A 12,059-nucleotide genomic window follows, 5' to 3' on the forward strand; every position below is an offset into this window, starting at 1 on the left:
TAGAAAAGAAGCAATAATAAATTTCGAAACTTTCAAGAGAATTTTGATACATTCGAGTATCAAACAAATTAACATGCCTTTCTTAAAAATGGATCAATATTTTTTATTGACAAAGACATACCTAGATTTGCACATTCAATTATATACACAACATATTTTGATTTATGCAACTATATATACAATACATATACAATATATATACGTAATAAAAAAGTAATAAAAAAGTAACTTAAATATAATAATGATCTTAAAGACATGAAATTAAAATCACATTTATAGATACCTTTTATAGCTGTATAAAATTTCAACTTATAATTTGATTATTATCTGCTTTTTTATAATAAAAACAAATCAATTATTTAGGATTTGTAATGTTGATATCCCCGATATGCCAAATTTTGACCATAAGATTCTGCATTTCCGTAATGATCGTTATAATCAATATCTGGATGTGCTCCGTAATGAGGATGAGCAATGCCGTTTTTGGTGTAAACTGGCGGATAATAGTTTTGGTATGGTTTATAAAGTTTAAAGAAACCTATTAGACCAGGTATGACAATTGCCAAGAATCCGAGGAACTTCTTGAACGAAGCTAATCCCAAAATCAAAGGCAACAAGAGTAGTATCTTTAATTTAAAAAGCTTCAAAATAAGCAAAACCGGTATTAAAAGTTTCCTGAATTGATGACGAGCTGAAACAAATATAAAATTTATCTTAATTAATAATAGACTTGCATTAAAAATTATTTAATTAGATTTAGTAAAAAAAAAAACTAATTTAATATAATTAATTATTCAAAGAGAAACATTGTCAAACTTTAAATAAAAACCATTTTTTTAATCATTTTTAACAATATGATTTTTTTTAAATAATAATATATCGTATTACAATCATTTATAATTTTATTAGTTAAGAAAATATACAAACATAAGAATCTTTTATTTATATATAAAATGATATATATAATTTAGAATTAATTTTTAAAATATTATTACATAAAAAGAATACTATTTTTACATTAATCCAATTTAATAAACAAAAAATTAACTGATTCTAATACATATTAGCATTTATTTGTAAGGTATATAGATATACCATAAATACGTGAACAAAAATTGAAAACTATAGTAACGAAATATATACAGTAATAATTTTCCTTTAGATATATTTCCTAATGAATCATTTAATTATACAAAAATATAAAAATATACTAACAAATAAATTGAATAAAAATGTGTTATATTTCTATTTTTGACACTATTTTAATATAAACTCTATAATTAAAAATGTTTTAAAAACTTTCTTTTGTATTATAATATTTTAAATAAATACTTACAAAATAATGTATCTTTCTTATTCTCAAGTGTATCGATTTCATCAGCAATTTCATCTAGAAATCTTGGCTCATATGAACCACTGCGACCGATTTCCGTATCAGGTATAGTCAATTCGAAGGACATGGTCTTAACCAACCTTTCCGTTTTCCTTTTCATAAAGTTAACCATTTGATCCCATTCTGTTTCGTCGGATCTGCGGAATATATTTTAGTTTTAATTGAAATATATTTAATTTTTAATTAAAAAAACAATGTCTATTTTATCAAATAATTCAAATAATATTTCGATATAATCGAAATATTTAAAAAAATTATTTGCATATTTCTTAATTGCATAAACCTATTTATATATATCTACACATAATACATATAATATAATTACATATACACTTTCCTTAACTTTCTCATTTATATCTATCAACATTTATGAAATGATAACATACCTAGGTTCGTTAGAATATTCGTACGGCTGACGTAACACTTCTGCTACTACTTGATCAGACATTCGTCTAACTCGGACATTATCACTTAACGAATATTCGGCGTGATCAAAAAAGCTCGAAAAATAATTTAACGCTTGAGATTTGAAACAGTCTGCTAAATCGCCGGTTAAACAACGTTCATTGACCTTTGCCAAATATGGATCAACATTATGTCCAGTTCCAAGACCGATAAAATGGAATAGATCCTCTACATGTTGAACAGGATTAAATCCTCTCTGTTGCGATGAAGATTCTTCGAGATTTTCTGAAATTATAAACATATATTATTTAAACTTTATTTAATAAATTATAATTTTTATAATTTTACTAATTAAATTTTAAAATAATATAATAGATGTTATAAAAATAAAAATAATATATTTTAAACAATATGATATAATACCGTAAACTCGGTTAATATTTTTGACAGTTGTCAGCTGATTTCTGTCAAAAAGTATTAATTGTGGATAAGATTTTATAATATATTATTTACATACATATGTATATCTATATTAATTTTAATATTTTTAGCATATTATTACATTAAAATTTAATTAGCAAATTAACGCTTTATTAACATTTTTTGACAGAAATCAATTTATTAAAGCGTTAACTTGCTAATTAGATTTGAAAATAATATGTTATAAAAATTAAAATAATATATTTTAAATAATATGTATAATATAATGCTTTAAGCTCAATTAATATTTTTGACAATTGTCAATTGATTTCTGTCAAAAATGTTAATTGAGTTGAAACAAATTTTATATATTATTTTTTTTGGAAATATTATTTTTTTTTAACATAAAATTGTAGAATGGCGCGCATGTAGCGCGTGCTTGTTATTCTAATATAAATTTAAAATATCATACCTTGTTTTTTTTCTTGTTGTTCAGAAACGCCATCTTTAAATGTAACTTTATTGGCAGACTGACAGCATACCAGCAAAGACCATCCTAAAAGAACTCCTAGAATTACCAACAATCGCTGCAGTTGCATTCTGCTCTTCTAATTATTCCACCTGTAATCAACGCGTTTTTATCAGTTTGTTTTAAAAATATATACATTAATACATATTATCAGTATAACATCAATATAATAATCAATATCTAATATTAATCAAAGAATATTTATTTATCTGAAAAATTAACTATATTAAATTACTTAATTTTGTCATCTTCAAATTATTTTGTTTTTTCTAATAATGGCATTTAATTTTAATTTTATAATAAAACGAATATTAACATATTTTAAACGTTCACATATAATATAATTAATTATATTATCACTAAGCACAAAATAAAGCAACGATCACCTCCAATTCACATATATTTGTTTTTTTAATAGAAAAATTTAAATCCGATTAAATTTCTCACCAAACTATCAAATAATCGGCACTCGTTACGCGACATTTTTATCAAGAAAATGTACTCATGGTGATCCTCGAACAGCACTCAAACGTCTGCGAGATCGACTGTTGGCAGTCGACGTGCTGGTTCACTAAGTGCCGTTAGATTAACGCACCAATCAGAGTTAAAGAATAAGAGAAGAGCCCGGTTCTCGATTGTAAATTCTGATCACGCGCGCATTCCACTTGAATAATGATAGTAATGCATACCTTATAATCTTTTTTGTAATTTGTAAAATTGCAAATTTGATTTATATTTTATAAAATTGTGAGAAACTGTCATGAATTGTGAGGAACTGTCACTGTATTTTTTTCAGATACACCACATAAGAGATGAGTAGACCAAGATCTTATAGATGAATAAATAAGTGAATCAAGTATTGAAATAAAATACAAATTGATGACATAAAATTAAGAAAAGTTGTGTAAATAAACAAAGCAAATTAAAGAAAAATGTTTAATTATAAAGTGATAGAAAATTTAATAGACTAAAAAAATATATATACAACTCCTTACCTCTCTGTAACAAGTAGAGCGTAAATATTTGAATTGGAGTAAGCGTTCTAAATAATTAATAAACTGTGAACGTCAATATGTACTGGACACAGTCTTGACCAAATGCCATGCCTTAACCCACGCATCACCTTTATATTTACGTGAAACGGACCACCTTATTCCCGAAGAAGGGGAAGGATCCGCAAGTTGTTCCCAGAACGGCGGGACAGGAATCATCTGCAAAAATTGAAAGTGAAAGTGGTGCCCGGAGTTATAACCGGAACCAGGTAGTTTTAAGTAATAAAGACGGAAAGTACGTCACTGTAAGAGAGAGGAAGTCAACGTACTTTCATCACCAGTTTATAACTATTAACGTGCGTCATCGCTATATCAGGAACCGTCATTCTATTCTTATAATTCATCGCAACTCTTTCTTTTCTCATCTCATAATATGATTTTCGCACCAAAAATCTCATTTTGTTATACATATAATCTAACACTTATTACTTTTATGATACGCCGCTCATTATTGATGTTGCGCAAATTTGTTTATTACAAAATATTTTATCAATTATAATTATTGTTTTTATTATATAAAACATATTACCCGCCATTCATATATTTCAGCTGTTTTTGTTAGCTTTATTATTATTATATTATTCATATAAATAAAAATCATTAAAAAATCATTAATAAATTTATATCATAACAACTTTCATATTAAGAAAATACATTTTTTAAAATAACTTTTGTTTAATTCAATGTATAAGCTTTTAAAGCCATTTTCAGCAAAAATTTCATATTTCAAATCTATGCCACGTTTTTATCTACAAACGACTCTAACAAATTTTATTTTATTTCTGATTGCTTATTAATTATAATAGCTATTTCATTAGAGTCGTACCCAATTAAATGGTCACGCACGCTGCGTCGCCGAAACTCGCCTGAGGCAAAGAATAAGCGTAACGCAGGTTTCGTGTCCACCCTCAGACCTCCACCCAGTGAGAAATGATGGTCGAATCGATGTCAAATTCGTTGAATCGATGTCGAATCGATGACGATTCGAACAATCATTTCTCACTGGGCAGGAGAAGGCATGAGATAAATTTATTTTGTACAGTGATATATCTTACAATAAATCCTTGTCTGCGTTCAGAAACATTTTAGTATACGATTTACTATAATCTGAATATATCTGAAATGTATTATATAAAATTAAGTGTATTGTATGTTATATAAGATAGTTCGCTGAGAACTAACGTTAAATATTAGAAATAACGTTTTAAGAAAATAACGTTATTTTAATATTTTTGTTTGATTAATTTTTATATTTCATAAATGTCGAAAGAGCGACACGTAAAATATAATCTTTCCAAGATGACAATTTTTCAATATATTATTTGCAAAACTAATATTTTCCGTTCTTCTTCAATTTCAGGTTAACTGTCAAATTATAATATGTATGTAGATTTTTGCTTAACAACAAATTCTGATTAATACGAAATAACACGTAATGCATATCACGATAACCAATAAATATTATGGAAAAAAGATGATAATAAATTTCAATATTTTCACAAACAATGAATATCGACAACAATCGACTTTACACATCTTTATACATTTTTTGGATTATTACAATTTGCATTTTTAATAAAACAAAAGAGTCCCTCTTGTTCTTACTGCTTTATATTTTAAATAGATTTTAATTATAATAAATTTTAATATATAAACATAATTAGATTGAAAACTATAACGCATTGCGCAGTCTTATTATGTGGCTGATGCCAAATATTTTTGACGTACTGTATGTATTAATTTATTATATAAATATATTATATGAAAAAGTACTAATGGTATAATTATGCAATTTTTTAATAACATTAGATTATTCTAAATACGTATGTGCGTTTTGTGCAACATGTATCTCGGTCAAATTGCATAAATCAGTATCTCTCCATACTTACGTCATACAAATAAATAATATTCAAAATCACTAGAGTATCATTTATCGCAAAATTAAATTTCGATAGTAGTAGTCAATAAATAAATTAAATTAAATATTATTATTTTAATGCTACACGCGTTATATCTACACACTTGGAATAATAATTTATTTACGTTATTAAATTCTTAATCAATTCTTTCTTCATTTATGCAAATAACGTCTTGACAATATATATATATATATATATATATATATATATATATAAATTATAGTTTTTTGAAGATTCAAGAATTTTCTACAAGATAAATTCATTGAAAATATCCTGTAATCCGAATTATCAATTCTCTGAAGAAATTCTTCTATGAAAAAGATACATTTCTCTCTAACTATATTCTCATATTAAAAATATAATTAGATAATGCTTCAATTATCATGTTGCTTTATTACGTGAGAAGTAGATTAACCCCTCTCTCGTAATCTAAAGTTAAATGTTTTATAAATCAAAGCGTTCTCTTATTGTACCAACACAGTTTCCACTTTCAAACATAGAAAATAATACTGATGTTAACTATTAATCGTTCATAATTATTGCATGACCGGCTTTCCTATAGAATATATATATGTATACAGGACATTTCTTATTCAATATGCTTTCTTTCAGCGATTTACGATAATTACTATTGTTTACAAAACAATCTGCCGTATCCGTTATTAAACGTGTTTTGAAAACAGAATTTAATTAACATACAATAAGTAATAAGTACAATAAGAATAGTATAAAGTAATAGCAAAAGATAAAATAACTTTAGAAAATTTTTATTCTAATGATTTATAACATCTTAATCATTCCACCATTTTCTTCATTTTATCATGAAGATAATCATTAAAAGTTCTCAATCGATCTTTAAAGATTGACTTGCGTTACTTAATATCGATATTGAAAATCGAGCAAATATTTAGTATACAAATAATATTTCGGAAACTGTGTATATACGAAAAATGAAGAGTTTGCTTAGTTACAGAAATACAAGATTTTAATAGTGTTGGATTAAGACAGTCTCAAGCGCCCCAAGCGCAAATCGATTTCAAGCCCTTTTATCTAACAATAAATCTCTTATCAAAATCTACAACCCCGAGGAAGTTTCATAGAACATTAAATACTACTCTTAATGTCTAAAATTAATCAAGTCAAAAATTAGTAAAATTAAATTATTAGTTAATTAAAATTAAAACATAGTAAAATTTCTTTGGAATGAAAATCGTATCTTTGCGTCTTGAGGCTTCAGGTGAGCGCTTTGTCTATGTCTGATAATCCGCCACGAAGAAAAAGAATATTTACCAACTGTACATACGTACAAAATCTACATATTTACGGATTAAGAGTAAATGCTAAAGCAGCAGACGCTAATTTTTTTTAGCAACTGTACTAGTGAAATTTGATCAAAATTATATAGGCGTCTGTTCTCCAAATTACTCCAAGTTCGGAGCCGCATCTTTTCTTTCCTTTATCGCATTCCCAATTGATAGCAACACTAACAGACGCACATATATGTTCTCTTAGAGCTTTCTGGCTTGGACGAGCTTATTGATGTCCTGATACGTCGCCAGCATCGCTTGATTTTGCTTCGGAGTCTGATCCTCACGACCGTACGCGCAACCGGCGTAGATCTCCTCGCACTTGACGCCATCCTGGCCGTCTTTGGCGGCCTTCATGTACCTGAAGAAGCGCAGAACGTCGGGATTGTCGCTGCTGGGTTTTCGCAACTCGTTCAACTCCCTGGACAGCTGGGCGGAGACCAGATTCGAAAACGGCGCGTAACGCGCGGGACTCCGGTACATCGCACACACCGCGTACTCTCTGCAACCTTCCGTGTTGTGGCCGAGACGGGAGAACACGGCATCAAGGCGTGACAGCAGAGGTGAGTAGAACGGATCGTAGTTCGTCAGGAGCAGGGAGCTCGTCGGAATCTCGTGGAAGACCTGCCACCGATAATTAATGCGCGGTCATTGTGTGGTCATTTAATGGTCCCCCGTATCTGTTACAAGCAACGGCTAGGTGCCGCGCCGCACTTGTCGAACAAGTTGAAATGAAGTCAGTGAGAAAGTGGGTCGCGAGCATCTCAATAGGCGAGAGTGTCAAAAGTTGACGACATCGCGCTAATCGTTGATAATATGAAGAAGTGGTCGAGTGAAAAAAAGACAAATGTATTGTTACGGCATACTTACCTAGATCATTGTGCAAACATCGAGCAAAAAGCGCGAATGACTGATAATGCGATAGTAAATCACGTATAAATCAAAATGTATTTTTTCTACTGTTGGAATTTTTTAATAAGAATTAGATTTTATCAAATATTAATTAATAGAATCTTGATACTTCATCCTTCATTCAAATTTCTGTGTTATGCTTAATTATAATAAAATAAATATACATATAATAAATATGTATGAGAAGAAAGATGCGTTTTGAGAATCTAAGAAATTCCAATAGCATGCGTTATTTATTCTGATAATATTTAAGAAAGAAAGAAAGATAATACATGCATATTCAAAAAGCTCACCTTAAAGTCCTGCTTTTTAGAAAGTCCATGTGAAGCCACATGTCGGGTGTAGTAACGATCCGAAAGCGCATTTGCGTGAGATATTTTCGTGTCGACGAATGCATAGCGAGAGGCGATTTCCGGAGTTTTCTGCGTTTGCATCATGCTCTCGTCGTACATGGCGGATGCTGGTAATGTTCCTACGGGTTGTCGGGTCAGATAGTCGTCGTTGTACAGGTCGGTGTTATCCTTAAACTCGAAATTTTCCTCTCCGGGTGGTATAGGCGCTGTATGCGAGGATTGCGCAAAGGAGGAAATGCCTTTAATTTAAGCATAACATACATTTGTATAATACTTAGTTAATGATAAGCACTTTCTACATTAATATTAATAATGTATGTTACTACACGGATTCCACAAAACAACATTCCTTAAAAAGACAGAAAAACCGTTCTCTCTAAATAAGAGAAAAAGATTTCATGCCATTCATTATCTTACTTTTGACCTTCTAACATCAACATTTTTAATCTTACAATTTTCAAAATTCTATTAAGACAATTCAATTGAATTTTTAATTTAATTTTCACTGTTTTATAATTTTGTACGTGAATTTCGATGTTAATTGAAGTTAGACTTATTACATATTGCAGGTACTTATTATATTTAGCATATTTTAATTTAATAAGAGATGGCCATGATTGTCAATATTCCTAATTATTTCAAAATATCTCTACTCTCTTACAATTTCATTTAAACTGAACGCACATAATACGTACCTTTTCCAACAATATTACCAATACTGCCGATAAGACTTGGTAGGAAGAGAGCGAGCAACACGCTTTTAATTATCTGTACGCCGAAGAACAGGGGTAGCAGTAGCTTCTTCAGACCGAACGCTAGAAAACCAAGCCCGAATCCTGTTAAAAAGGTACTCTTTCCCTGAAACATGGCTGAAAGCAAAAGTACCAGCTCGTTAAAGCCCTGCGGTTAGCCCTGAAAGCCATGCTGCGCAATTCAGCATCATTTCATATTCTACCTCTGCAACTCCGCCGCTGAAACACTCTACGTGTGGATAAAAATATCCCCACGTTAATTATAATTAATTTCACCGTTCGCACAATGTTATATCGCCTTGTTTTTTCCTCATACCCGTTTTATCGCTGGTTTTAGTTCGCGTTTCTGCCAATTAGCATTGACCCAACCTTAATTTAGCTCCAAAAAAGCCAATTCATAAAATTAGTTCTCGACACCCTGATTTTGTTTATACCAAATTATGTCTGCGAGCGTACTAGATTCGTCGCCTATCAAATAATTAGGAAAAAAATTAATTGACAAATTCATCTCCAAAAATTCTGTATAAGCAGTAATCTTGAGAAAAAAAATTATTTAAAAAAAGAATGTATCTTGTGAATAAAATTGAAAGGTGGAAAGGTAAACCTAAGAAAATTGTAAAAGAATTACATTATTTTATATGTAAAATTTTCATAAATCATTTAATTACTCTCACTTTGCACCAATTACCAATTATGCAATTGCTTCGCGACGAGCGCTATAACATGCGGATAAAGATATTAATTTATCATTAGATAATGACTATGATTAATGAGTACGTATCACCCGGTGTGATGTAAGCGCCTCGCGATGCAATTTCAAAAAATCCACCTTTCGTGTCGGCAAAAGTAACGGCACTAGTACACACGCGACAAAAACCAGTAGCAAGCAATTTAGAAACTCACAACCGAAGAACGTTCTGGCTGTCCTGGCAATGCCCATATCCTTGTTCAGTCGTATCTTCATGACGTGCGTCCTCGCGTATTGATGAACCTTATCCAGAAGATTCGAATCCGAATTGTTGTTACTCCTCTGATGGTGATACGTGCCATTTGCTTCAGGATTTCTTATTATTTGCACGGATTCCGTTACGTTGTACGTGTCAACTTTTGACAATTGATCGAGAAAATCCCAAAAGTCTTTTCGAATACAGGAGACCATGTGTTTCCCTTTGCATTTCGTGGAATTCGATAGAGATTGACTGGTCGTTGAATTGATTTCGATTGGATTAGCTGTAACATTAGCCATTCTCGACGGTTCAATCTGATAATCCATTTTGTCATCCGTATGAAACTCTATGTCAAACTTGGTCGGTTTCCCGGACATTTTGTGAGGATGATCGTACGAGAATTCATCGCTTTTGTTTTCAGATTCGTGAGAGAGTGGCACCACGTTCTCCTTAACAGTGTCGTCATCGTAACGCACGGTCTCGTTCAAGGACGCAGCCTCCACGTGGGCTCCAACGATAGAACGAAGGCATGCAACAGCCAGGATCACAATCAAAATTATCGTGGGTGCTCTCTCTCTTGCCATTGTCCGATTTATGAGAAAAGCCCCAGGTGTTTTTGACTATTAGCTAGCTGTGATTCCTATGGAAAAAGAACTGCATCTCGGCCTGCAGCTTTGTTTCCTGAAATGAAATAAATATCAATCGAAATAGTAAGAGAATTGAAAAGCTTGAGGGATCAAGTAAGTAAAATAACATAATTATTATTATATATAAAAATAAAAATGCAAAGTTAATTTTTTAATTGAGAAATCGACAAAAAAACAGAAAAGTACAAAAGACAAACTTTGAATTTTTTTTATATTGAGTTTTCTATTAAAAACATTTGTTTATTATTTTTATTTTCTTTTAAAAACTACTCTATATAATAATTTAATAACTCAAAATTATTTAGAAAGAAAACTATCATTTTATTCAGCTAAGGCAACTGATTTTTTCTCTCAATTAATAAGATAGATACGTAACGGTATCATATGTATAAAATATAAGAAATATTATTAAAATGATTAAGTGAACCAGTTTATGTAATAGTATAGTTCTGTCTATATATGTGGCAAAACTCGGTTATGCTAGATCACTCTTGCATATCCTTTTTTTCCAAACGGTCAGCTGATCCCCTCATCCATGTGAATAAACTGTATGAAAATATCCTGGACACGTGTAGATTGACAAACGATTAAACTTTATTCTTTAACAATCTGTTTAGATTTGGGTGGTATATCAGTCATTCAGAAATTTTCATACATTGTAATTATATTTTCCTTTTATGTGTGTATCAATTATCAATTAATTTCTAAACTTATTTTTTATATTAATTTTATATATCATATATAATTATGAATTAATGTTATAGTTATAAGCATAAAGTATTTAAAATATTCTTTATATAATGCGCATTCTATATTAATAAAACAAACTTTTATATATTCATTAATAAAATTAAGTGAACGAACGTGAGTTTCGGAACGCTTCGCGCGGTCCGAAAAGCTAGTCAAGAATAATTTCCAATCTTATTGTTTTTGAATTTTGTTGAAATAATGCAACTGATATACACGAAATGTAAATAATATAAAAGTATAAAAGCTCAAATACTCCAGGTTGCAATTTACTTTTAAAAAATATAAACATGCAGACGCATGTGATTAATAATAATAATTAATCAGCGTATAAAAAGTATGGTCTTTTTCTGAATCTATTTGAAGTAAATTCTCACACAAACCAGCCCAGCAGTTTTTATTACACGCGTGTACATATTACAGACAAGTTTTGTTCATCAATCAAATGTAATGATCCATGGAAAATTGTTAGCCAACAACTCTTGTCGCAGATTGGCCTATACTCACTTTTCTGGTGTATCGCTGACATCAACACTCTGCTAGATTAAGAACAATCAGCGTCAATCTCAACAATCGAGTGACTTCTTTCGCGATCGAGAAGTAGCCGGTTTAAAGAACGCGCTTGAATGATCAAGCGGCCGGAAAGTCGGAATCGTGTACGACGTCCGATGCTGTA

At 30.3% G+C, this 12,059-nt stretch overlaps 2 protein-coding genes across 5 annotated transcripts; both read right to left on the minus strand.

Moving 5' to 3' along the window:
- Positions 1-287: 287 nt before the first annotated feature.
- Positions 288-3,834, minus strand: Osi2 (DUF1676 domain-containing protein Osi2). 2 transcript variants are annotated; one of them, XM_029304858.2, is made up of 5 exons: positions 3,743-3,834; positions 2,691-2,839; positions 1,780-2,083; positions 1,337-1,530; positions 288-691 (listed from the first exon to the last, which is right to left on the minus strand). In XM_029304858.2, exons 2-5 carry the CDS (start codon positions 2,815-2,817, stop codon positions 360-362), a joined length of 957 nt encoding a protein of 318 aa, XP_029160691.2. In that variant the 5' UTR covers positions 2,818-2,839; positions 3,743-3,834; the 3' UTR covers positions 288-359. The 2 variants fall into 2 exon arrangements, with proteins under 2 accessions (XP_029160691.2, XP_029160692.2); XM_029304859.2 differs by lacking the exon at positions 3,743-3,834 and adding an exon at positions 3,195-3,266.
- A 2,136-nt stretch (positions 3,835-5,970) lies between these two features.
- Osi24 (Protein) lies at positions 5,971-12,059 on the minus strand. Of its 3 annotated transcripts, none has more exons than XM_029304907.2 (5): positions 11,891-12,059; positions 9,946-10,670; positions 8,986-9,105; positions 8,231-8,496; positions 5,971-7,649 (listed from the first exon to the last, which is right to left on the minus strand). In XM_029304907.2, the coding sequence occupies exons 2-5, from the start codon at positions 10,571-10,573 to the stop codon at positions 7,227-7,229; spliced, it is 1,437 nt and encodes a 478-aa protein (XP_029160740.2). In that variant the 5' UTR covers positions 10,574-10,670; positions 11,891-12,059; the 3' UTR covers positions 5,971-7,226. The 3 variants fall into 3 exon arrangements, with proteins under 3 accessions (XP_029160740.2, XP_029160739.2, XP_085335937.1); XM_029304906.2 differs by having other exon boundaries at positions 8,231-8,529; XM_085479811.1 differs by lacking the exon at positions 11,891-12,059 and having other exon boundaries at positions 8,231-8,529; positions 8,986-9,159; positions 9,946-10,590.

The sequence above is a fragment of the Nylanderia fulva genome, unplaced genomic scaffold (genome assembly GCF_048542155.1).
Source record: "Nylanderia fulva isolate GAGA-0341 unplaced genomic scaffold, ASM4854215v1 Scaffold13, whole genome shotgun sequence".
In the NCBI taxonomy this organism is placed as follows: Eukaryota; Metazoa; Arthropoda; class Insecta; order Hymenoptera; family Formicidae; genus Nylanderia; species Nylanderia fulva.